General features: G+C 36.5%; 3 protein-coding genes across 3 annotated transcripts; all 3 read left to right on the forward strand.

Moving 5' to 3' along the window:
- Window positions 1-7,343: 7,343 nt before the first annotated feature.
- sec11a (SEC11 homolog A, signal peptidase complex subunit) lies at window positions 7,344-13,485 on the forward strand. The gene is made up of 6 exons (XM_007569238.2): window positions 7,344-7,546; window positions 7,989-8,098; window positions 10,153-10,302; window positions 10,469-10,588; window positions 12,666-12,723; window positions 12,833-13,485. The coding sequence occupies exons 1-6, from the start codon at window positions 7,496-7,498 to the stop codon at window positions 12,881-12,883; spliced, it is 540 nt and encodes a 179-aa protein (XP_007569300.1). The 5' UTR covers window positions 7,344-7,495; the 3' UTR covers window positions 12,884-13,485.
- A 2,269-nt stretch (window positions 13,486-15,754) lies between these two features.
- Window positions 15,755-16,625, forward strand: nmbb (neuromedin Bb). The gene is made up of 3 exons (XM_007569239.2): window positions 15,755-15,995; window positions 16,185-16,363; window positions 16,458-16,625. The coding sequence occupies exons 1-3, from the start codon at window positions 15,839-15,841 to the stop codon at window positions 16,491-16,493; spliced, it is 372 nt and encodes a 123-aa protein (XP_007569301.1). The 5' UTR covers window positions 15,755-15,838; the 3' UTR covers window positions 16,494-16,625.
- A 5,026-nt stretch (window positions 16,626-21,651) lies between these two features.
- LOC103149884 (tetraspanin-3-like) lies at window positions 21,652-26,596 on the forward strand. Its single transcript, XM_007569242.2, has 7 exons — window positions 21,652-21,819; window positions 22,367-22,558; window positions 24,509-24,583; window positions 24,710-24,811; window positions 24,937-25,089; window positions 25,191-25,274; window positions 26,443-26,596. The coding sequence occupies exons 1-7, from the start codon at window positions 21,757-21,759 to the stop codon at window positions 26,533-26,535; spliced, it is 762 nt and encodes a 253-aa protein (XP_007569304.1). The 5' UTR covers window positions 21,652-21,756; the 3' UTR covers window positions 26,536-26,596.
- Window positions 26,597-27,017: the final 421 nt, after the last annotated feature.

The following is a 27,017-nucleotide window of genomic DNA, read 5'->3' on the forward strand; positions in this document are numbered from 1 at the left end:
TTTGCAGCTAATTTACCTCAGTCATCTATAACATCTCTCTTCAAAACAGCTCACAAATAAAGGACGCAGATGCAGATCTACTGCCACTAAACAATACAGGACAGAAATTAAAATTTACCAATTTCAATGTGAAAACAACTTTCATTGCTGTGAACTAGTCCCTGTGATTGGAACAAATAAAGGATTAGTGAAATAAAGCAGCTTTATAGGGTTTAGCAACACAAAGGGCCAAATCAAATTCCTTCACAAATATTAGAGAATGAATTATCTTGCATGTACAATGTATTTGCAGGGTGACATGAACTTTATCATGTTAATTATATGTGATTTTCAGTCATTAGTGAGTCATCGCTTATGTAAGTGGTGGCCACACACACACAAACACACACACACTGACACTGATGCTGGAAAGTAAAATTTATGCAAAGATGGGCTTGTAGTGTCATGCCAGTAGATCGGTGGATTTCTACACATGAAGGAAATCATATTATTTAGGTGTGAAGTTACCAGTGCTCTATCTTTAATGTTATAGCAACACCTCTTCTCATATTACCATGTTTTTGGTAATATGGAAAACATGCTAGTACAAAAATAGTAGTCAGCTTGTTTTATATTCAGCCTGGCTAGAAATTGAGTGAGCTTCAGAATATGCGTTTCACCAAAGTGCGTAATGAAGCGACATGCAATTTTTCTACGCAGCTTTAACTCGTTCGTATTAGTAAAATGCACCGAAGATTTACAAGGCCAACATTAAAACTAATAAAGCCTTAGAAATAAGACGAAATGTCTAGTTTTTCCCTGATACTTATTTTTACATGTGAATTTCATTGAGACACTTTTTCACTCTGCTTGTATGAAGCTGAAGCTTTGTTACTTTACTTCATTTAAATTCAAAACTGTTTAATACCATTCTTGTTTAGATCTCAGACCTACAACAATTTTACTAGCATATTTAATTTACTTAATTACTAAAGTACTTAAGGTTCTAACTTAAGTTTAGTTTGCTTGTTTGTTTGCATGCTAAAGCTCAGGCTTTTATAAATAGAACAGAATAGACTAATCCTTTACCTTCATTTGGTAAATTTAACCATATCAGCAGCAAAGTGAAAACACAAAATATTGAAAATGAAATAAGGATTTTACAGTAAAGTCATATATACAACTTAAGAAAAAATTGTGCAGAACTTTAATTCACTTTCACAGCATTTAATTAGATTTATTAATGGTTTATTAATGGTTGGTGTAACCAGCTGTTGAACTCTTCTTTAAATAAACAGAGAGATAGATGATAGATGATATAATGGGTGTTTCGATGGTAATTCCCAAACAAACGATAGCACAGCAGCTTCAAGGCTAGCCTTTTCTCATTTTGAGATTTTTTTATTTTGAGATTTTTTTTTTTATTTCAAACTTTAAATAATTAAATTGAATACCTGTTTAGGGCACTAAAGAAAATGTTTTGAGGTGTGGCAACAGTGCTATCACATCCAGATTTGAACTATCCTGACACAACAATCCTGCCACCTACTGTTGGGTCAGTGACTCTGCTGTTGATGAGGCAAGACAAGTAAAGTGGACACTTAAAAGCGTAGTTCCATGAGATCAATTCCTCACGCCGAGACTCAGAGTTCATCTCGGAAATAAACTGAGAGGAACATTTTTAAATTTTCACAGCGTGAGGAGCAACACCACAAATGAAATACCTTATTCTAGATGTTTCCTGCAAGACATAAAAAGCCAAGATTATGAGGAAAGCAGAGAAATTACTGGGAAAAGATGCACCGTCACAGCTCCTCATGAGTAACGACGACTAAATAGATTAAAGAGATCCAACAGGGTGATCTCAGCATTTATGCTCACGATAAGACAAGGAAAATGAAAGAATTGTTAGTCCTCAATGGCAGGAATCTGACAAGCACATCCAGACCAAATTAATTCTTATTAAATTCAACAAGACTAATAATAATGTTGAGTTTGCGGGATTATCTTGTACTCAGCATGCAAGTTATTATCACATTAAACATATTCTACTGGATTCCAACTCAGATTCTGTCCCATTGTGACGCGGCATGTATAACTATGCTCAGAAGGTTTCTTGCAGATGTCGCCATGGATGATAAAAGCACTTAAAGGAGAGGATGAATGGTCTGTTTTAACAGTAAATTGTCATTTTTACTATCAAATCCATAAAATCTGTAAGATCCAAATATATCAAGTAGGAAAAGCATAAAAACAGAAACACATGAAAGGCTAGCGGTGATTGTGACCTCTTGTTGTTGTGACTAAGTGACCTTAATTACAATCAGCAGGCCAGTGCGGTGGTGACCATTTAGGGAGATTATATGAAAAGGATTACGGGTTCCTAAATGCCACAGACTAGCTGGCATTTGAAAAAAAAAATTATCTTCACTGTTCCAAAAGTCGCAGGCTGCCACTGGTCTCGGGCCATCACTAGTTGACCGTCAGTGCCATATTAGTGTGCCGTATCATGGAAAGCTTTTGCTGACTAGGAAATAATGACTTTCTGATACAGATCTTCATCATTTTTTCTGCCACAGCAGAATATAAAAGCACAATCTGAATATGATCTGTATGCTGTGTTTTGATGAGGAAAAAGGTGATGATGCCACGCTGAATCAACGGGGGTAAGCAATATACTGCAACAGACAAAGAAGCTAGTTCCTTGGTTTGACAGCAGCCACTCCATGGAGGGCATGTCTTAATGTGAATGCATGAGATTTGTATCTCATAAAAACCCAATTTTTTATTAGGGTTTTTATTTTCAACATTATCCTGAATAGGTGATAAAAGGCTTCTATTTGTTTATGTTTTGCTGTTTCACTTTTGAAATAGGTAGGCATATTTAATAATTAGAATGTTATTGAAAGTCCATTTGTTTCACTAACTCAGTTCACAAAGTGAAACACATACAGAGACTATGTCAAGCCTTTATTTCTAAGATATTTTCCCCATACAACCAATAAAAGCACAGCATTTAATTTTTTACAAGATTGTAATATTACATCAGACTGAATCCAAAAAAACATTTTGATCATAGAAGTACAGGACAGATTGAAATATGTGTTAAGTTTGTTTTTCAATGGATATTTTTAGTCTGACAAACAAGCCCCATCAGAACACATTCTAAATTCTTCAATGTGACTATATGATGCAAAACCTGATAAAAACACAGCAGTTAATCCAAAGAGAGACTCAGTTTTACATTGCTTGAAAAATCAACGTTTCAAATTAAATGATATACTCCTCAGCAGAACTCATGCTGCTGATTTCTTTAAGCGAGCTTGTGAAATAGTTCTGCATGTGTCTCAAATGACATTTGAAAGCTCTTCCTTGCAGTAAGGCTCCATCTTGTTCTTATCACTGTCAAAATGATTGCACACCCAGGACCAATGATTGTGCTGCTGTGTTTTCATGTGTTTGGGATTATTGTCATGCAATAAAAGAAAGCTGTTACTAATCAAAATCTGATTGGGCTTTTGTGTATTTTTCTTTGATTTAATTTTTCCAACACCCAGAATACAATCTTTACAGATTTCAACAAAGGAAGAACCACCGTCATGCATTTTGACAACTTTAGATGCTCACTCTTTTAAGACACTGTGTGAACTAGCAATGTTTTTAAATCCTACTGCTATATAATTCAATAAGTAAGCTATTCTCATATCTTTCACCGTTAATTAAACAATGTAATCATTATATTTAACACACACACACACATATATATATATATATATATATATATATATATATATATATATATATATATATATATATATATATATATATATTCACACGCATAAATTTGTGACTCTTTTTGACAATTGCAGTCAAAAAGCGTCACATCTTTCACTCTAGTTCTTTCACTCCACAAGTCTACGACTTGATATTGAACCTGTTAAGAACATCTTACATAAAACAGTGAGTGAGGTTGTTTCATAGAGATAGGTGTGGGAGACTTCCTAAGCTTCAAAAGATGATTGAGTAAAAAGATAAGTACACTCGCGCTCAACCAAAGACAGGTTAATGACTAACTCAACCTCGCGGTGTAAGTAAACTTAGCAGCTGCTGCTTTTTCCGACTCTCTGGTTTCTACGCAGTTAGCACACATTGCATCAAACTTAGAAGTTTAGTTGCAAGACTGCATGTTCATAGTTTCCAATAGAAACTAGAAAGAAAAAATAACAGAACAAAAACCTAAATCAGATTTCTGTCATCTAAAATGCTGCTGTAGATGGATAAAACATTGTAAAACAATTCAAATTTCTACTAGGGATGATTAATTGTATTGTTATGTTTAAATTTGCAAACATTAGGTAATGAAGAGTACATAACTTTTGGATTACTTTTTAAAATAATTAAAACGTCATTTTTATTATGTAATTTATGTCTGTACAGATATAAAAGAAAACATGTTTCATTAAAAATGAATGAAGCCAAAGAAGCAAAATCAGTATATCTTGCAACAACAAAGCCCTTTGAAAGGAACAGGTCATGGAAATACCTTTCTAAAACTCTAATAATGCTTCAGACAAATGTGACATTCGTGTTGCTCATCAGCAATAAAGTCAACAGTAGTTGATATTTTAATGAGTTGTGGTAATCAATCAGGGTTTCACTTATTCTGTCCCACTGGTTTCCTCTCTAGAATATTGGATCTAAGCTGCCATAAAGTGAGGAGGTAATAAATGACACCCAATGTTTCTTGTGTGGTTTTACAGTGTTGGATAAGAAAGGTGTCAATAAGGCTTATAGTGGAAATTAAAGTCACGTGTGTTACTCTACTTATTTGGAGAGTAAACTTAGCATCCATTTGAAAGTGACTATTAATATGTCATAAATTATTAATTTACGCAGTGCTCGTTGGGTTTATGACGTTCATTTTAAATTATTCTAAGAATCACTTGAACTGGGTTTTAATTGCATACAGGAAGGAATAAGTGGTCAGCCCTAAAAGTATTTCAAGCTATAGGTTCAGAACTGAGAACAACCAGATGGGGCCCTTTTTTATCAACGCTCTTTGTGAGAAAAAACATTTAAGATTTTTAATTTGTCTTTTTTTTTTATTTGGTAACAACAGTTTTTCTCTGTTACCCTTGACAGAGCAGAACTGTCAAGGGTACTGAACAATGAGCAAATCTGGGGCAAAATTATAGCTACAGAATTTGTTTCAGAAAGTCAACTCTAAAGCCAAAGCATTTTTTGGTGAGTTTGAATTGTTAGGTTTTTTTTTGTTTGTTTGTTTGCTTGTTTGTTTAACTTTACTTTCTATCTGAGTTCAACTCATCACGAAATGAAAAAGGGTCTGATTAGAATTGCTCGAGTCAGAAAACCACTTGTATGGGCCAAGCTTCCCTAACTGAAATCTAATACATATTACTAAATAAAAAGTGGCTTAACAAAAACGGCTATCATGCTATAGCAAAGAAGGAAGACAATCTTATATTTTTGTCTTTTGATACAGCACTTTGTGAGCTTAAGAGCTTTATAAATAAAGGTGGTATGACATGGTAAATAGAAAATAAAACAGACAGAAATGTTCAGTCTGAGCATACCTTTCTGTATCATTATTCTGTGTCCCTTTGCTTTGCCAGTCTGTGGTGCAGTGTATTGTAGGGGATTCACCTTTCACTTTGTGTCACATTAAGGACATTTAGCTCATTAAACACTCAGGTCTTAGTTCACCGTGCCACAGGACGGTCACGCACTTGCGGATGCGGAAAACTGAACACTAGATAATGTGCTGCATTAAGTCATTAGAGGTAACCAGAATGAAAAAGCAGCACTCTCCTTAAGTGGAAAATATTACACCATAAAACATCAAATAAAATTCACTGCTCATGCTGCAGCCCTTTGTCTTTGCTTCTTTGTACAAAACACACAGAGGGAACTGAGGACCATGTCAGTGTTTGCTTTCAATAAAACAGCAATTTGGTGGAATCAGAGGAAAAGCTAACAACACATTTGGTTTCTAGAGGGGCATGTCTGCCTTGCTAGCTCACCATCAAACACAAATCGCTATGGACAAAAAGGACAGCTAACTTTTTTTCCTTGTTGTCTGAAATGAAAGTAAGCTTTGCATATTTTAGGTTTGTTAAGATGACCAAAAATAGAAAAAAACAACAATAAATTAACATGTTACAAGGTTTGCCGCAATTGTGCCACACTATAAATTTGAGATGTTGGAGTAAACAAGTGATATGTTTAGAGTTTTCATATTAACTAACCTGACCTTTGATTTTATCACTGACCTTTGTGCTATGCTTTTTAATCTTCATGATTCTGCTTCTTTAGTTTGAAGACCTCTGAGACCATCATAGGTCAGCTGATGCAGATATTAACTTAAACACACAGGTGAAATCTTTATTGCTAATTCGGTGTCTGTTTTTATTATCAGTTGGTTTCACTGGATTTTTTTAAGCTATCACAGTAGATGTTGCTGGATACATTTGTGCCTGTTTTATTTGTAATTTTTTTTTAAAAACTATTTATTTTTTTACTTTACAAAAATATACATTGTGTGGTGTTAGTCTTGCATAGAAAATCCTGCAGATGTCATTGAGGTTTGTGACTGAAATGCAAGAAAATCAACAGGTAGACCACTTTTGCAAAGTACTGTAAATGGAGATATGTAGAAAATGATGTACCTCAACTTCTACAACTCTCAAAAGTGAGGTCATACTTTAAGCATAATGCACAGAAGCAGCTTACTAACACAATATTTAAGATACATTTTATTCATCTATTTATTTTATTAGATGTATTATTAAATATTTATTTAACCAGATAAAAACCCATTGAAATCAAAATATCTTTCACAAGGATGACCTGTCAAGAAAGGCAACAGGACACGTCGTATAAAACAAGACAAAATAGACCCCAGTAACAAAAATAAGCAGTAGTTATTACAGCAACAACTTAAGGTTTAAAAACAGTAACAACTCAAAATAAAAAAATAAAATAAAAAAAACGATACTGTTGAAAGGATTTGCGTTGTTGTTTTTTTTAAAAATGGAATACAGGGCGTTCTGTGAAACAAGTTCTGTCAGTTTCAGCTCAGACTGCAGAAATACTAAACGCTTTCTCTCCCTTTTCTGTTCGCACACGAGGAACAGAGATGCAAACTGCCATTATACCTTAAGGCATAACATGATATCAAGTTTGCATACCTAACAATAAATAGTGAAAGTTGCTTTTAGGAATCATAAATACCCTAACTGTTAGAGCTGCTTCTGTCTATTTTTTTTTCTTTCTTTCTTTTTTTTTTTTTTTTTTTTAAAAAGCCCCTCCGCTTTGAACTCTCGTATCCAGAAGCGACACCTCGACACAGCGATCACAAGTGGGCGGGACTTCCGGTGAGCGGACCCGGAAGATTCAGATACAAGTTTCGCTGTTGCTCCCTGCATCCATATGCTCGCTACTTTAAACGTATTAATGTAATTTAGACGTTTTTTTTTACTCTGTAGTATTAGCAACAATGTTATCTTTAGACTTCCTAGACGACGTCCGTCGCATGAATAAGCGGCAGGTAGGTATCGCAGTCTTGGTTTCCGCTCATGTAACGTCTGCCTCTTTGTACGATGACATACCTCAGAGCTAACCACAACTAGCCGCTTCATAATTTCGCTCTAGACTGAGTTTCCGTTATTAACCACCTGCAAAGTTAACTGTTTTCTGTATATGTGTGTTTTAAATTATTTATTTTTAATGTTGCATAAAGCAAATTTCCACATCGAGAGTAAATAACACTCCTAACTACACTATAACGGGCAATTTCCCCTGGTTGTGACACAATACTGTCGATATGGTAGCCAGATGAGGTTCCTAACAAATCTTGTATAAATTAAACTGCCTTTCCGGTTACTGCTTTAGTCATTTGATTGCAGATATTTGTAGATATTGTATATAAAGACTATCTGTTTCACCCTTGTGACTGTTCTCCCCATTGAATGAGATATTTTTGCTTCCAGCTGTATTACCAGGTGCTGAACTTTGGTATGATTGTGTCTTCTGCTCTGATGATCTGGAAAGGACTGATGGTTGTCACAGGCAGCGAAAGCCCTATTGTTGTTGTTCTCAGGTAAATTTAGCATCATTATTTAACAATGTTCAAAGTTAGGCTGCATCACATTTTCACTCCCTGCTTTTCAAATTGAACTCCTAACCATCCGTTTCTAAGGGTGGGGCATCCTTATTGCAAAAATTAGATCAGGTGTGTTATCAGCTATTATACACCAATTATAAGACAAGTGATGTTGTTCCTGCCTGCACCATCCCCTCAAAAGCAGAAACCCTCAAAATATAATTTATTTTCTATTTTGTCACTGTTGTTGAGGATTATTGCTGAAGTTTGAGTCTTACAAAATTATGCTTGATTTACCAGAAGTTTTTTAATTTAAAAAAATGGTAAGAAAAGGTGTTCAACTTCATATATGTCAAAAAATAACTAAACAAATCCATTGAACGTGTTTTTAATTAGCCCACAACGATGTGGTTTCCAGCAAGAATTGAAGCTCTTACCTAAACAAACTGCATTTTAGCTGTTCACATTGAAAGCTGCAGAATATATTCTTTTATCATTTTTAAATGTTACACTCTGAAATTACAAACTTTCCCTTTTTGTCTAATGAAAGGACTGTCAAAACCTAATTAAAATGTATTTTAACCACTAAAAACATTTAAACTGACGAGGATTAGTGTTGTGCAAAAATAATAATAAAACAAGAATTCTCACTTTAATGTCAGAGTTCTGAGATCTAACTTATTTTCTCAGAATTTTGACTTTAAGTGGCCACATTAAAAAAAAAAATACAAAGCACTTTATTGCTATGTGAAACTAAGAAATGCTATCTTTGTTATGCAGGAGAACCAGACACTTAGTTCTCCTGCACAACTTTTGCAGATTACAACAAAATTGAACAATGATAACAAAATTACACAATGAAAATCCATCCAACTGTCCAAGTATATCATTGGAAAGCAGAGTTTAAGTATATGCTACCTGAAATACTATAAACATCCAGATAGTTCATACTTATTCTGATATTAAACACATTAGAATTGGGATTTGAAATGTGATATTTGGTGTTACTGTTGATTATTTTTGCAAACATGAGCATAACAAAGATAGCATTTCTTAGTTTCACATATTTTACTATCACAGCAAAAATTATAATGTATAGTTTGATGCATGGCAATGCATTTTATTGTTTTCCATCTTTGTCAGCAATCAGTCAGCATGATATGTCTAATCAGAATAAAGTGTCGCATAACCTTAAAGAACCACTGTAATGTCTGGTGTGATGCATTGTGATAGACTAATCTGGCATTTAATAAATGTGATGGGAATACAGACTGATCATCGATATAAGTATAGGAAAACAACACCTAAAATTTGCTATTTTGGAAGTGTACCAATTTGTACTTTTGCTAGCGAATTGGAAATGCATAAGTTAAGACCCACATATTTTAAGATGTATTGAAACACATTTAGTTTTGACTACATTTGACATTTAAATTTTTCCTGAAGATACATAAAAATGATCTGGGCTAATAAATGTTTACATTTCACATACAGGCATACTAAATCATGCATGTTGGCGTAGCTGGAGAGATATCACGTCTTTGTGGAATATTCTAATCATAACGTAGGGCAATAACATTTAGAAATTAGTTTCAGTCTCATGTGTGAAAACGGAGCCAACATCCTCTCAGTTATAACCTGCAGTACTTAAAATTACACCAATACCTTAAACAGTTTTCTTAGGCAGTTGGTGCAGTTGCTGCTTTATTTTTTCCTCTAATATGACTGTAGAGTATTATGTGGATGGATGTGTTGTATCTCTGTTGTATGTGTACATAGCGAACATTGGAGAGACATTGCTTAATGAAAGTATCATTTACATGTGTAGTTTTATAAATAAAATGTCATTTAAAATAAAATGACATGGATCAGCATGCAACCCACACTAAAAGATCAATTCATTGATTTAAAAAAAAAAGCTAGAATTTCTTTACTTATGAATCAATACTGTACACTATAATGAAAATATTTTATTCTGACTAGTATAGACATTTACTTTGTGGTAAACGTAATCATTCTAATCACTTTTTTTTTATCTTGTTTAATTTCAGTGGGAGTATGGAGCCGGCTTTTCACAGAGGCGACCTGTTATTTTTGACAAATCGAGTGGAGGACCCCATCAGAGTTGGAGAGATTGTTGTCTTCAGAATAGAAGGCAGAGAGATCCCAATAGTACACAGAGTACTAAAGATCCATGAAAAGTATGAATTCATGTTTTGGTGTAATAACTTTTGAGATTCTTTTTATCAGAATTTTCAATTTATAGCCATCAGAATGACTCTCATTTCACACCAGCCATGAATTGAGGTGGAGAAAAACACATTTTGGATTCTCTTTCTGAACATTAAGCTGGTGTTTTGTTCACAGACAAAATGGAGACATAAAGTTCTTGACCAAAGGAGACAACAATGCAGTGGATGATAGAGGGCTGTACAAGCAGGGCCAACATTGGCTGGAGAAAAAAGATGTGGTGGGACGAGCCAGGGGGTGAGTGGTCGTTTTAGAAAAAATAACTTGTGATTTAAAGTAGGTTTGTTCTTTAAAAATCACAAATTCTATCAGCTATTGATTTATGACAGAACAGTTCATAGTTCTGATAATGACTAAATATTTTAGACTTACCTGCTTTCTTGTTTTACTTTGATTGCTTGTTCAAAAAAAAAGGAACCATTACAACAAAAAAAGTAGTTTGTTAATTAATAAATGTATCTTGTCATAATCATCACAGTATCCTTTAAAAGAGAACACACATTAGGAGCACAATGGTGCGTTGTTAAAGGATGTGTTTAACAAACAATAGATGCTTCATGTCCAAATGAACAGAGACAGAACAGATTGTTAGACTTGAGCCATTGGTCATTTTATTTGAAGTGTGTACATTTGGGTGGGTGTGTAAGCAGAGCTGCATAATGGCTTCCAGGACAAAGTTAAAATTCTCCAGCCAATTATTGGCTGGGGAGTTAAAATTAAGCTGACTGAGCAGTCAACCACCTGGACACACAGATTGGTAATATTGTGTCATGCGTAGTAGGTGCTGAGCAAAAAAAAAACAAAAAGGTGACTTTGTTTTCAGGCTTTCTTTTAAATCTATTGGTATACTTTAAACAGAATTGGGTCTCTCAGTTCAGAGGTGGTGTGCTCCTAAACTGTCCTCTGCAGCAGAGTTTAGAAGCCTGCAAAGCAGTGTGCTGAAAAAGATTGTCCTTCATTCTTTATCATAAGATTGAATAAAGCAATTGTAAACAAATATACAGGATAACGTGGGATTTAACAAGTAAGGTTAGCAGTGCAACACAGTATTTTGCAATGTTCTACACTATAAAATAGATGGGTTAAGCTGGGGTCACACTACATTACTTTTTTTTTAACCTGAATTTGATCCCCAATTAGTTTGAACTTCTTGAGGTGGATCTGGATGTTATTTGTTACTGTACAACATCATGGATATAAATGCAAAACAGCACTAGGCATAATACAAACCAGATGGTATCCCATTTCTTAACCAGCCTTTGTCTCAAGTCAGCCAATGTGATTGTGTTGGTCTTACTAGTGCAAACAGATTGCATACAATGATCCTATAAGTGATCAATGAGACCGAGGCCAGAACTACAGGCAAGCCGTTCTATCCTCCTCACCCTGAATGGTGGAACTAGTTTCTGATAAACACGCTTTGTGGGGCGAACACTGACATTTTGGAGGATGGGGTTTGGGATTGCCACTCCTTCTAGAATCTCATCTCGATATTTCTTTCCATTGAGACTGTCTGCAACCTTTTTTTTTTTTCTTCCAGTGAGGGACATACTGCCCTACTTCATCACGCTGCCTCCGAGAATAACTGTTTGCGATTAACAGATAGGATTTGGTAAATGGTTTTTGTGGGCACAATACACACACTGACCCGTGCTGTTCAACCCACAAATACATTTTCCTTACATATGTTGCACAAGTCACGGGGAAGTAAACAAGCTTTCCAATGGTGTGAGGTTTATAACCAAGAAGCATCACTGCAACAAGACAATATTTCACCAAACAAAAATGTTCTTACATTTTGTTCCAAGTATATTTTCACATGGAAACCCAGATGGCAGAGCATTATCCCAATTGGCCCTGATATCGTGATCATTATTGCTTTCTTTAGTTTTAACAAGTTATATCCAAGCCATCTTGTTAAGATTATAACATGAGGAAAAGTTGTTTTATGCTAGAATGGAAATCTAATAGGATAAATGTAGAATTTGAAGTTTTATGTCATCCCATTTGACATAATGCTTAGTGCAGTAAATAAACTAAGATGTTTGCACGTTGGGGTGACTGTGGATCAGTCAGTTGAGTGGTGAGCTTGTAGTTTTAATTTCAGCTTCTTCTACATGTGGAAGACCCTGGGCAAGGCACTTAACCCAACGTTTCCTTCTGATTGGTTTATGAATATGTTTTCCATTCAGTGAATGTTGATCTAGAGTAAAAGCCTGTTGAGTGATTGGCATGAATAGAAGAGTGTGATACAAATTCAGTCCATGTTTAAGACATTAGTACGATTGCCTAACAGCGTTTTTATCATTTCCAGGTTTGTGCCATATATTGGAATTGTCACCATCCTCATGAACGATTACCCCAAGTTCAAAGTAAGTTCACTGTTCCTTTAAATAAGTTACAGCTAATTGCTTTCTTTAGTTTTAATCGTAATTATACAACACATTGTGTCTGAGAATTTGCTGTGTTTGTTTCCTGCAGTATGCTGTTCTCTTCATGTTGGGTCTTTTTGTCTTGGTCCACCGGGAGTGAGGCGCTGAAGCTTCAGCACTGATGATGGATAAACTACGTCCAGAAAACCTCAGTCATGCCTTTCAAAATACATTTGCTTTTCGTTGTCAAACCCAGCTTGATATTTTTTTTTTGTACCATTTGTTCAAGCATTTTGTAGAAATGTGAATAGAGTGTTTACATTTTCAAAAGTCCAAGCTTTAAAAGTATTTTTGTGAGGGAATTCACTAGGATTAACTTTCAAGTCGATTTAGTATGTGGTCTTCAGATTGTTAAATTGCATTCTTTAAGTTAAATTTAAATTAGCTTTTGTTAATTTCCTCCTTATTTGTTGCTTCTGGAAATATGGAAGTGTTAAAATATATTAAATTGAATATAAAATCTGTTTAGCATTCACTTTGGATTACACAACCTGTCTTATTTCATTTGGCCCTTCACAAATGGATCATTTTCTATTAATGTAAAGAGTTCATTCTTGTGGGGAGACAAAAAAAGAATTCACTTCAGTTTGTAGAATTGTAAGAAAATATGTTTAGCCAACCTTTTTACAACCCTATATTGGAAATGAAATTTGTGTCTGTCGTTGTTGAGAGACTTGAATAAAAACAAACATTTTAAAGCTTTTTGGCAAATTTATAATTGATTATATATGGTTATAGTTCCCACTCATAAATATTAAAATTTTATGTAATATTCACATTTAAAACATCTTTCATAAATAGTTAAATAAATATTGTAAAACGGCTGTTAATTATGACTAAATTGTATAAAAGGTAACTGTCAGATTCTGGCAGATTCTCCCTGTGCATGCGTGGGTTTTCTCCGGGTTCTCTGGTTTCCTCCCACAGTCCAAAAACATGTCGGGTTAATTGGCCTCTCCAAATTGCCCCCAAGTGTGTGTGTGTATTGTTGTTTGTCTCTGTGTTGCCCTGCGACAGACTGGCGACCTGTCCAGGGTGAACCCCGCCTCTCGCCCGGAACGTTAGCTGGAGATAGGCACCAGCAACCCTCCCGACCCCACTAAGGGACCAGGGTGTACAGAAGATGGATGGATGGATGGATATTGTTTGTTTTTTTTTACGTTGCCATCAACACCATCCTACCCACAATCCTTAGAGACAAGCTGAAGTACACAGAAGTGGCCTGTGTATGGAACATGTTTAAAAAGCAAGCATCAAAGCATTACACAAAAGAAATGGATGTTGAAATACAGATAGCACAGATATAAAAGATTTACATACTTTGAACTGTTCATTTGTCAGATTCTTTGATTAAATGTTGCTGTAAAACAACTTTTTTCAGTCTTAATGTAAATGAAGAAAGAGTTTCTGCACATCAGAGGTTTTTGGATAGTTTTTGTTCCAGAATTGAGGAGTAAAAAGAAGTACAAGTTGTCTGAACTTGTATAGTTTCGGTCCTGGAAAACCTGACAGATCTCAATGGTTTGTACTTACCAGACACATCTTTGGGCCCAAGATCATGAAGTGCTTTATAGACCAATATGAGAATTTCAAAATCACTTTTGTCAAGCACCATCCCTACCATAAGACTCAGTGGTGCCATGACCTGGCTGTGAGGGTGCATTTCTTCAGTAGGGACAGGGAAGCTCACCAGGGATAATGATAAAATTGAGGGTTTTAAATAAAGGGGAATCCTGGAATAAAACCTATTAGAGGTTGCAAAACACTTTAAACTTTAAAATTAGGACAATCTTTACAAGTCCACTTTAACATTATTTCCTTCCTTGTGTTGATCTACCACATATAATTGAAATTGTTGGTTGCAACAATAAAAAAATAATTTAAAAAAAGACATTTAGGGGGAGTTTTGCAGTGCTCTGTTTCTAATCATGTTTCGAAATCAGCCTTACATACTTCGAAACAAAAAGTAGATTTTCCAAATTCAGTGTTAATTCAGACTCTGTTGGTGCCTTATTTGTAAACCAAAGCTGTTTTTAGTAGCTATAAACCAATTGTTTTGTATGAGGGGGGGGAAGGGGGAGGAGGAAATGAAGAATTATTTTTGGCACCAATGGAGCCCAATAGCTTTGAACCTGGCCAGCCACTACCTTAAGGCAAGTGTTGCGCCTTGGTTCATTTAACTTCTGAGCTTGGGCAGTGTGATGCTGTGATGTTCAGACAGTCTTCTAATTAGACTGACATTCAGCTCTGCAGAATTTACCAAATCTCAATATGCGTGTTAATGTCAAAGGTTATTAAAAGAGCAAGACAGAAGCTGCTGCTCCTCCACAAGACTTTAGCACCCTGAAGTGACGAAGAGGCCATCTGTCCTATCAGCTCTAAATTAGCGGTGAGAATCAGCGGGTTCTCCTGTCCTCGGAGGACTGATGACGAGCGCAGTAGCAAGCCTCGACTGGCCAAATGTCACGCGGCTTATTGCAAAAAGGGCCAAACTGGGCCCCTGGATGATGGGATCTGGCCAGTCGGTTTTGTTCCTCCGTGACACACCCAAAGCCGCAAAACGGAACATTTATGGGACTGGTCCTTGAAATGGAGTTAAATGTTAAGTTTTCTGAGAAACCGAATGGAGTTTCATTTGCTGTGCCATAATGATGAAAATGAAGATTTGAATATAATATCTGATCCTGGGTAATGAATATACGTTTTACTTTTGAACTCAACAACTGAGATGAATACATTTATTCAAATACACCTGGAAGTGAGAAAGTTAAGTCTAAAACATTTTTGATGCTTTGCTTTTTGTTTTATAAAATGCTTCACGTTGCCACTTCGTTTGATGCTTAAATTACGCACAAGCATCACAATGAATTGGCTGATGTCATCTTCATTTACGCAGCCTAGTGAATGAAAAGTAAACGCAGCCCATCAGGAGAGCCCACCCCGTCCAGGAGACCCTATAAAAGCAGGACGAGTCTGCAGCGATCCAACACTAACAAAGAGCCACTTGGAAAAGAAAAATTGCGCTCAGGAGGACAGATCCGGAGTTCGGGTTAAAATGAGAGGACTCACGCTGACTAATGTTTGCCACTGTGGCTTCTTCACATATCTCGTTTTTATGTCTTTGAGCGCAGGAGACAGTATCTCTCTGACTGATGGGAGGGGTAAAGTTCCGAAATTCAAAGTGACTCCAAAAGGCAATCTTTGGGCAACAGGTAAGAAGAAACTATTTCTTTTGAATGTTTACCTTCAGGTAAAATCCTATGACATAATATCAGGGTTTTAAACCTTTACGCATAAATAAAATCATGTTCTCTATAGGTTTTTCCTTTCCACTTTTTCTCTCAAAAATGAAATTAAGCAGACTAATTTAGTTTTTTGTTGTTGTTGTTTTGGTTTTGCAGGGCATTTCATGGGAAAGAAAAGTGTGATGGACACCCCTTTGCTACGCTCACCCGAGGACCAGGGTGGGAACGCGGTGGACGTCAGCTTCCCGGCTGAGCAGACCTCGCTTTTCCAAGAGTTTCTGCGGGTGGCGTTGAAGGCGCAGATGGACACAGAAGAGAGCCGTTTGAAAGATCAGGTGAGGACAGAGGACTCTGTCTTCGTTACCTTATTTTTTTAATGCACATATTTTTCAGTTTTCTTCATCTTAAATCTAACGTGATGTTTTTCAGGAAGCGGAGCTGCTGGCGAAAATCTTAGTAAACTGATGCGGAGGTCGGAAGAGTGGCGCGTATGGACCGAAGACCTCAAGGGATTAAAATATATAAATATAAATAACAACCAGAAACAACCTATAATTTTTCTGCTGATTCTGATTAAAATCATCTGCAACATTCCAACAATGTCCCATTTGCAACAGGTTTTTTTTTTTTTTCTGTTAATTAATGTTGAATTTATTTCGGCTATTTGTATTAAATAATAAAACATAAAATGAAAATGATGTGTAGCAGGTATTTTATGAAAGACTGAGGTGTTTCCATTTTGACCCTCCAGACAAAACATGTTTTTTTGTTTTGTTTTGTTTGTTTGTTTTGTTTTGATTTTGTTTTTTCCCCACATCACTCTTTTATTCTTCCTCTGGGCAATGCAAAAAAAGAATATCCTAAAATCCCCTTTGGCTAAGAGTTTGACTCATGCTCTACTTTTAGCGAAGAGGTAAACAATTTAACAACAGGGTCTGAAATGAACAAAATTAATTAAGTAATTACAGCATGTTTCAGAACATTTCAGAATCTGATGTTAGATTTTCCTCCACATGGGGTTTAATGTGACCTTTAATCTTATTTATAGACCCATTACAAACATCTATTTGTTTCATTATTTTATGATTCTTCATTCTTATATAAATACTTATGTAGGCAGCTTACATAAATCACGTTGCTTATAGCTCCCTAAGCATTTCAACGAGAAATCAATAGCTTTTTTCTTTCCTCTGCATACAAGGATGATCTTTTCTCTCAATCAATAGAAGCAAAGGGAGATGGTTCATGCAACTTCTTTGCCTTGGGCGACCGACTGTTGGATTAAAAACAGCTGGGCTATTTTAGTGTCCTTCCCACAATGCCCTGTCTGTCTTTCTTTTTATATATTCAAAGTGTAGAATTTTTGCTTCATCAGAAACTTTCAGAGGTCTGAGTTCAGGAAACACTCAGCTGTCTTTGGGTGACACTGCAAAGCCAATCAGGAAACTCTGTTGTGCTCTAAACAGTCTCAAACCGCTTTGTTGAGCATCTGCAAAACCGTAGTTTCTGACAAATGTCTGTTAAACTGTCAGAGCCACTTCTAAAAGCTGTATTCATGGTGCTGATGAGATTTATGACATTGCATTTAAAAAGTAGGACAGTGTTCATCTAAATTAAATTTTCTAATGCCGTACTTTATGACTAAAGTATAAACCTTCAAATTTGCAACGCAAACAGCCGATTAATTCAGTTTCTTACAACCAAAGTTTTGGTGAGTACCTCTAAGTTACACAAATATTGCTTCCCAAATCATCAGCTTTGAGAATCCATCTACAGGTGCAAAACTAGGAGGAAGTAGGTTAGTAGGCTGTAGGAAATGGCATTCGATTTATTTAATGAGAGGACACACAATAGGTAAGAAAAATGATTTAGCAAAAGTGTCTTTTTTGTATGTATGGTGTTCAAGATTTTCTGTTAGCAAACCAGAATTTTTCTTCCTGTCAGTAGCAAAATTTCACCCTCGATATAAAATTCAAGGTAATATTTTCTCATTAATCTAAAATGGCAGGCAGTTAGGCTTGTTGCAAAATGCAATTAAATGTGTTGATAGAATAATTATGCTTTGGCTATCAGTGTGATAGAAATGTGTGGAGGGAGGTGGGGTGGGTGTTATAAATGTGTAATTATGTGTCTCATGACTGAAAGTTGCAGATCCAAACATTGCAAATTGTTATTTGTTGAGCTGCTGTTTTCACACGATCTGAACACGTCCTTCTTCGCTCCTTTGGGACTGAGAGAGAAACGGTCTGATTCATGACGATTGACTACACATGATCATTTCACATCTATAGCACTGTGAAATATGGAAATATGTATATTAATCCTTACTTCTGCCATCTTTTCTTCATAAATAAATACCAAAAAAAAATCATTCTTGCCAAGTGACAATCATCTTTGAACGGATGATCTGTCCATCCAAACATTCTGCTACCTAAGTGGGGAGGAGCATGTGTGAAATATATGAAGTAAATATAAATCAGATGAAAGGAAGAGTTTTTTTTTTCTTTGACACAGTTAAGGTGAGGACAGGGCACAGGTTTTTATCAGAATTCAGTTTTGGCAGCTGTTGATCAGAGAGAGTAGACAAATAAGTAGAACCAGTGGCCACCTGCCTTTCAGGAAGGTTGTCAGTTTGATGTCACCTTTTTTTCCTCCACATGTCAGACGGTGCTTTGTTATCACAGTTAAAACCAGATTTTCTCATCCTGTGCATGAATAGTGATTAGAAAAGCACTCCATGAATGGAGTTTCCATTTGACCAGTTTGCTTATGACTGAAACAGAAAGTCAATATTTTAAAAGTCCTATGTATAAAACAGACATGCAACAAACTGACCTGATAAAAGGAGACATCTTCTCATGTGGTGCATTTGCAACTGTAAGTCTTGTTTTTTTTTTTTTTGTTTTGTTTTTTTCCGTCTGCTAAGCACATTTAGAGGCTGTCGTTTTTTGTTATAGTCCCATTTTCTTTGCAGAATAACACTAGCTCAGATGGATTGGATGGAGATTATCTGTAAACAGTAAACTTTAATATGCAGGCTTGGCTATCCAAGAAGAAAAGAAATCAAGAAAATATGTTAATGTTTTTGGTTGCTGCTTTAATGTAAAGAGAGGAACGTTCATATGTGTTGTCGTCACTCAGTATGCCATTTCAAACACAGTCAAATGGATCTTAAAAGGATAATTTCATGTCATGCAGAATCTCCAGTCCCCATGTACACTGAGAGGCATGTTGCTGCTTGCTAGTGTGATAAATGACCTCCTCTCCTTCACATTTTAATAAGTAATAAAGTGTAAATCGTATTAGTGCGAGTTTCCTCAACAATTTTGTTTTTGTCTAATCAAACAGATTTTTATTTCACCTGCTTGTGAGAACATGTGTGATAGCCTTTGCTTTTAAATAGTGAGCTGCTTTCTTATAGGTCTGCCTTTATGTTGTTGTGATTGAGTGAACTAAACATCAGTGTTAATATATTAACACACAAAACTCTGAATTCTACCTTCTGTGGGTGCTTCGGTGAGACTGACTTTTAAATTTAATTTCAAAGAAGTTGTACTTGTTTGTTTTTGTTTGTGGGATCCCATTTTATTTCCTTTTTATCTAAGCTTGTCTGCTTTTTGCCATTGTTGTTTTAATAATGAATCTCATAGCAGCCTACAGGTACATGTCATGCAACGAGACTGTCGGCTCTGTCAGCAGAAAGGCTCGGCTCCTGGTGTTTGTTAGTTTCACTCTTGTTCAGTTTGAACACCAACAGCTGACAGAGACCAATGCGGCAATAAAACCGAAGCTTTGGGCAGCGGCTCAAGTCATTATTGACTTGTGCCACAACTCTTTTACTAATGTGTTAGTCTCAGAAGGGGTGCACGACATGGATGTGCCATGAATGTATTCACATCTAAAAGATTTATGCTATTTAAATGAGAATCCCTGACAGGCTTGTTTTCCCAACATTCCAAATCTTCATCATTCAGTTTCAACCCTACAGTAAAACTAGTGATGATATACTGCCCCCCTCTGGCATAAAAAAAAAAAAAAAACTAAACTGCATTGGTGCTGACTTTCTTTGTTGATTTGTGTGGTATAAATATGATGTGACACAGATATTTATTTCGTCTTGCTGTATATTCTGTTGAAAATAGGAAGACCAGAAAAGCAGCCCAACCAGTTAGTTAGATGTGTATTGATGGTTAGATCATATCCACATATCCAAAGTCATCTCTCTTCCATGGCCATCTCAGTCTGCAGATATATTCCATAGAAAACCCATGGATGATCTGAACAGTGAAATCATAAGACATGATCTTCTAGGAGATCATGCAAAGATGATCGGATGAGTGAAAGAGTAGGACATGGCTAAAATAATCTGTTACAAACTAAGACACTATTCAGGTCTGATTTTGATGAAAACTGGCACTTTAAATTAGGTATTTTACTTTCTGAAAAATGCACTGAAAGGCAAAGGTCGCACTTTAAGTGTTCAGTGTAAGGCTAAGCAACTGGTGCCAATTCATGTCTATGGTGCTATGTGGTAGCTCTCCCCAAACAGGGAAATATATAGTAAAAATAGAAATAAATCTATTTATCAAGGTGCAATAGAGATCTATCCAGGATGTTGCTTTGATATTTTGATCATCCCAGATATTTATAGAGCAATTTTAATATGCCTGAAACTGAAGCAAGATTTTGCAACTTTGAAACAAATAGAACCATTTCTTGCATGTGTTATTATCACAGAAACTTTTAGATTTCTTGTTAAATGTTCTCAGACACACTAAAATTCTTGAATAAATACAGCATAAAAATGTGTCAGGTACAGCTGTTTCTGAATTGATATGGTTAACAGTAATGAGGTTGCACATGATTTTCTGTAAAAATATAGTACAGTGATCTGCCCCACTGAACAAAAAATATGTGGTCTAATGTAAGGTTTTATTATTTGGGTGTAAAACTTTAAAAAAATAAAAGACTAATTTCAAGGCTTTCTACACATTTTCCAGTATATGGTTGTTACCTAGAGTGTACAACCATATATACCTTATATATGGTTGTATATACCATATATTTTATTAAATATTAAATGGAATATTTAATAAAATATTCCATTTTATTAAGTGAAATGGAATATTTTTTCCATCGGGATTTTGAGAAGAAACTTTTAAAACACTGTTTCTAAAATGTTTGAAAGTATGTGTTACAAATTTACAAAGAACTTTTGCAATTATTCCCGACTGCTTGAATACAGCAGACTGAACAGGCAGTGTCTTTACCAATGGCCTGTTCTGAATTTGATTTCTTGTGGAGGATGTTCATGCTGAACAGCGAGTATTCTAGTCATAAAATGACCATAGCATATCATTTCTACAATAAAAAAAACATGTTTTATTGATTTATGTAATATTCTAATCTTCTGCGAAAGTGAACATTAGGTTTAAATGAGCTGAGTTCACTAAAAATAATAACTAAAACATGTTTATTGGGATAAACCTGCCCACATTTCAGTGCAGAAAGCCTCCAGGCTGTTTGTTTTGAATGATGATGTCAGCATGAGCACGTGACCTCCAGCCTCTGTTTGCAGCGATTTCATTGGTCGAGCCCGGAGGAATCTGAACGGTGAGGCAGACCGAAGCCATTTTATTATTTTAACGGCAAAGGTGCAGGTGCACCGAAAATTGTCACCCAAACTAACAATAATTACATAGTTCCTGTTTGAAGCGCTCGCGTTACAATGGGACAGTGCGGGATTACGTCGTCCAAAACCGTCCTGGTTTTCCTCAATCTCATATTTTGGGTAAGAAAACGACAGATGGTGGAACAATGTGCAGCATCCCGATGATGAGGCCGGGGATTGGGAGCGTTAGCAGGGCTGCAGACTGCGCCAGAGGAAGCGAGGAACCGCTATTTTATAAGGCGGGGCCCAATTGAAGTGTTGCGAGTTTTAGCGTCACCGTGGGGTCGGTCGGGGTTGACTGGAGGCTCGGTCATGCTTTGGGCATCTTTGTGTTGTGTTGATGCAGCTCTAGTCTTAGCAGCAGTGATGTAATGCATGCAGCAGTCACCGGCAGGTAGCGACAGCTGACTTCACCTCTAGCATTATGTGATCCACAGAGCATAAAGGAAAATTAAGTGAAATAAGAGAGAAATAATCCCTTTTGTGTTACCTATTTCTCTGAGTAAAATGTTGCAGAGTTGCTCAGTTATTGTTCTTTTAGCATATCAACTATTTATCCATCCTCTATATTAGAGCAAATCTGTTGTCAGATTTATTATAAAATACACGATTGCCCTAGTTTTTTGGCCTGCCTCTGACCCCTGTCCCTTTGTCTCTTTCTCTGCAGGCTGCTGCTGGAATCCTGTGCTACATCGGAGCTTATGTGTTCATCACCTATGACGACTATGACCACTTCTTTGAGGATGTGTACACTCTGATTCCAGCCGTGGTGATCATAGCTGTAGGGACTCTGCTGTTCATCATCGGTGTGATTGGCTGCTGTGCAACAATACGTGAGAGCTCCTGTGGCTTGGCAACAGTGAGTTTCGACAGCTTTGACTTAAAAAAAGAAATGGCAGAAGAGATGTAAATGTTTTCATGTGTATTTTGCGATGCTGATGAATAATACTGATGGACTGAAACGGTAGCCTGCATCTTTTGAGTTTTAATCCTCAAAAAACCCAAATATATTCCTGAAGATGAGAGCTTTATAAGATTTGTTTCCTCATTCAAGGATCTAAAGTCTGAACTCAACTTGACCCAGACCTCAATCTCTAATCACTTCCTCACACTCTTTTCTGCACTCCTTCCCCGACTGCTGATTCCTCACAAATAGGAATTGGGTTTTTGCAACCCAATTCCTATTGTTTCTTGTTGTGGGCATAGACACGTTTACACTAACTCTAAGGCACATTACAGACATTGGGCCACCACTTCCTTCTTTTGTTGGCCTTTATAAGCCTTTCATAAGCCTTTATTTGTCTCTAAGTTCCAAATTATTGTTGCATTGTGGTAAGTAAGCATTGCATCGGTTGGAGAGCGGTGCAAAAGCGAAACTGCACACACGTCCTCTCCAATTATCCAGCTACTCCAGCATGAGAAGGTTCTGGAGTAACTAGTTTAGAATATATGATTTGTACTGCTGGTCAGCTGGCTGAAACAACACTGCGAGTTTCTTTTACTTACAGGAACAATAACTTTTCCTGTTTCTGAATATTTCTTCTCACGGAAAATAAACAGGTTCGGAAATTCCATCATATGTCTGCAGGCTCCACTCTAACAGATTGAATAATGCCAGCTTGTTGTCTTATTTTGCGATACTAAATGCAGAATAATGCATTGGTATAATATTCCACTCAATAAGCACTATTAGACTTCAACTCAATTTTAGTGGGAGTTTAGTTGTTGCTTAGTCTACATATCAAACTGCAGATATTTGTAACTTCAGTGACAGATTTAATCAGGTATCCATGTTGGTGATATTAAAAAAAACAACACATTTTTAATTTAAGTTGTCAGTCAACTAAACTTATCCATACTAGAGTTAAATAAATTGACTGAATGATTATGTGTTTAATCATTTAAGCCTTTAATGACTAAGAGCAGTTAAGAAGGGAGTTGTTTTTTGTTTTTTTTTGCTGAATTTCAGCTTGTAGTTTTCACTTAAAGAGTGAGAAAAATGACTGGCTGGTAGGATTTAGAGGCGGGGCTGTTGCTGGGTTATCTTCTGTTCCCTGGCATCATTAAGTACCGCCTGAAGGTGGCGCAGTGGTTGGAGGAGCTCAGGGTCACTTTGCTCAAGCTTAAATGCAGAAATGAGTAAGGTGCATAATGTAAAAAGCCTTTGATCGCTGAGAGACGGCCAGCACCTCTGATTACTGCTGCTGTTGTTTAGTCAACACAATGTGATCTTAGTAATCAGTGAAACACATTAAAAGAGCAAATGGAAATGCTTATTGACTAATTTGCTTATTTGTCTAGCGGCTTGCAAAACTGTAAATACCCTTCAGCTTTTTCACATTTTGCCACATTTGTCACCACAAAGTTCAGTCTAGTTTATTGGAAACCAACAGACCACTGAGTTAAAGCGGAAGACAAAATGACATATAGTTTTCAGGGTTTTCTATGTCATTTTATATATATGAATATAAAAAAACAAAAAATCTTAAAAAAAAAAAAAAAGGATGATTAACATCTTTTCAGCCCCAAAATATGATACTTTGTAATACCTTTGGCAGGTATTATATCTTTTGGAGAATGTCTAAAGTAGCTTAAAACATCTTTAACCCATGAACTTTGCTGCACTTGCTGTTCATCTTAGAAAAACCTAACAAATTTGATGTGCAGACATCAACAAAATACATAAATTAGGTGTCTGTACATACTCCAGTTTTGTGGTGAGAAATAATTTGAAGTTATCTTGAGATTTCCTTCTCCTTTTGTTCAGATTCAGTTGACTAAGACTATTGTTTGCTTCTCGCCGTTTCAGTTCGCGGCGATCCTTCTGCTGGTGTTTGTGACGGAGTGTGTGGTGGTTGTTCTCGGCTACATTTACAGGGCGAAGGTAAGCACGGGCTCGTTCTCCTGCAGACGGGTTTCTATAGGTGAAGGATTGCATTTCTCACTGCTACACTGTGGATACAGTTGAACGATATCTTGCTGATAATTTGTGGCTGTCTGACCACGGCAGGTAGAAGATGAGGTGAATCACTCCATCCAGAAGGTTTACAACGAGTACAGCGGCCCCAACACGGATGCTCCCAGTCGGGCTATTGACTATGTACAGAGGCAGGTGAGGAAATGTGCAAAATTTGGAGGACTTTTTTATTAGTTTATGAGCATTTTATAGACATTGGGGGAGTAAAAATCAAACATTAATGATTTTTTTTTCTCTTTTTCTTGATTATTTCTCCATAGCTTCACTGCTGTGGTATCCACAACTACTCTGACTGGAGAAACACACGCTGGTTTAAGGAGTCTAAGAACAACAGCGTCCCAGTGAGCTGTTGCCAGCCCAACATCAACAACTGCACCGGCACTCTGACCCGACCAGCGGATCTCTACCAAGAGGTACAAACAAGAACTAACTACGTTTTCCCTTCAGGATGCTGCTAGGGAAATAGTCCTGCATGTAAAACCTCGTGCCTCGTGTCATTTATGTTCTCTCCTAGGGCTGCGAAGCACTTGTGGTAAAGAAACTGAAGGAGATCATGATGTATGTCATATGGGCAGCATTAACTTTTGCATCAATACAGGTAAGATGCACAATGCTGAAAAGGCAGAAATGTCTAAGAATGACTCCAAAATGTCTGTTTAAATGTTAGTCTTTGTGATGTACAAAAAAACAAAGCCGCGATAAATCTTTTCAAAATGTTTTCCAGGTACAGTTCATCTACAAAACACACAAATGTGTTATAATACAAAATTTAGCTCAGAGCTCTGGCATGGCCTTTCATCAACTGCTGAAATTGGTCCAGTTCATCCTTGTCTCTGAAGTTACCCTAAACCAAAGGACGATGTTTCAGTAGGGCTGTACAGAGGTTAGGCACCACAACCGCTGAATACTGGAGACTCCCTCTTAAAAAACTCTTCTGACTGCCCATTTTAGTAGTTTAAATACCAAATATGCATTGGTATGCATTAATATGCACAATGTAAACCATCAAGAACTCTTATTTGTCTCTGCTCTTGGGGATACAGCCAATCCGCTCAAAGGAAAATGAATGGTGGTCTTGGATTAGCTGCTTTGCAAACGCCTGGCAATAGCATGTGAAGTAACATGGCTCCTGAGTATTTCAGCATCCCAAGCTGGGATTAACAGCATTTTATATTTTTTAGATATGCTCTATGAAAAAAATCTATGTCTGGGAAAATTTTCCATGAAATTGGGTTACACAGAAACAGATTTCTGGAAAATCCAGCGGGGAAAACCGAACAGCAGATTATTGTGGGGGGTTTTTTGTTCGTTTTGTTTATTTTAGGTGAATTGTGGTGGGTAAGTTCATCTGACAAAATAATTATTTATGGAAAAAGTTTTGAAATGATTTATATTGGTCTCAGTTTTTACATCACAAAGAACCTGGTGTTTCATCAGGGGTGTATACACTTTTGCGAGCTGCCATATATTAGCCATGATGTAGAATGTATTTATGTAAATTTTTTGAGTTGTCCTTTATTTCCTATTCCGTTTTCTTGGATCCATACTTTATGTAATATCTTAAAAATCGCATCTCAGGAACGACATCCTCAGTTCTAAGCACAATTGAATATCGCCTCTTCTAGTCCTCCACCTCTTTTGTGAAATAATAACAACACAAAACATAGTAATTTTTGCCCTCATTTTTTTAAAGTAATCTGAGTCAACAAAAAAAAGAAAAACACAGTCGTAAAATGTGTTTGAACTTCTGCGTTTCCTGTCTGCAGATGCTGGGCATGCTCTGTGCCTGTGTGGTGCTGTGCAGGAGGAGTCATGATCCGGCCTACGAGCTGCTGGTTACCACCAACAGCTACGCTTGAAGGACACGGCCCAACCGCTTTCAGTAAAACAAAACAAAACAAAACAAAACAAAAAAAAAATGTCCAGGAGCTTCACCAGACATGTTCACACTAGATTCAGCCGTAGTTACTCAAGCTCAAGCACACCTTGCACAGCTCATGAAACGGTAGCGAACACTGGCGATGAGGTTTCAGTGGGCGATGGCTTCAAAAGGAAAAGTGGTTATTTATTAACATGCTCTCTGAGTTGCAGTTTTGTCTTAGTCTTTTGTATATAAGCCAAAGCTGTAAATGGCTGATAACTCAAATTCATGTTGCAGATATTTTACTTGTGTTGAAATTTCAATTTATTCAGTGATCATGATGATGAAGAGTTCTTAGAGCTCGTCTATAAAGATAATGATTGTGAGTATTGTAAGGGACGTTTGCACAATGACAGGAACCCTTGAGACACTTAGTTGTTTAGTTGCATAAGCTATTTCTCGACTTCTATAACCATACAG

This window comes from Poecilia formosa, unplaced genomic scaffold (assembly GCF_000485575.1).
Source record: "Poecilia formosa unplaced genomic scaffold, Poecilia_formosa-5.1.2 Scaffold238, whole genome shotgun sequence".
Taxonomy (NCBI): domain Eukaryota; kingdom Metazoa; phylum Chordata; class Actinopteri; order Cyprinodontiformes; family Poeciliidae; genus Poecilia; species Poecilia formosa.

What these genes read in the sequence shown, in the direction of transcription:
- nmbb (XM_007569239.2), top strand. Translation starts at nt 15,839, where the DNA reads ATGAGAGGACTCACGCTGACTAATGTTTGCCACTGTGGCTTCTTCACA. An exon ending in AGGCAATCTTTGGGCAACAG is followed by an intron (nt 15,996 to 16,184) that starts GTAAGAAGAAAC and finishes TTGGTTTTGCAG; the next exon opens with GGCATTTCATGGGAAAGAAA. An exon ending in AGAGCCGTTTGAAAGATCAG is followed by an intron (nt 16,364 to 16,457) that starts GTGAGGACAGAG and finishes GATGTTTTTCAG; the next exon opens with GAAGCGGAGCTGCTGGCGAA.
- LOC103149884 (XM_007569242.2), top strand. Translation starts at nt 21,757, where the DNA reads ATGGGACAGTGCGGGATTACGTCGTCCAAAACCGTCCTGGTTTTCCTC. An exon ending in TCCTCAATCTCATATTTTGG is followed by an intron (nt 21,820 to 22,366) that starts GTAAGAAAACGA and finishes CTTTCTCTGCAG; the next exon opens with GCTGCTGCTGGAATCCTGTG. An exon ending in TAACTTTTGCATCAATACAG is followed by an intron (nt 25,275 to 26,442) that starts GTAAGATGCACA and finishes TCCTGTCTGCAG; the next exon opens with ATGCTGGGCATGCTCTGTGC.
- sec11a (XM_007569238.2), top strand. Translation starts at nt 7,496, where the DNA reads ATGTTATCTTTAGACTTCCTAGACGACGTCCGTCGCATGAATAAGCGG. An exon ending in GTACTAAAGATCCATGAAAA is followed by an intron (nt 10,303 to 10,468) that starts GTATGAATTCAT and finishes TTTTGTTCACAG; the next exon opens with ACAAAATGGAGACATAAAGT. An exon ending in GTGGTGGGACGAGCCAGGGG is followed by an intron (nt 10,589 to 12,665) that starts GTGAGTGGTCGT and finishes TATCATTTCCAG; the next exon opens with GTTTGTGCCATATATTGGAA.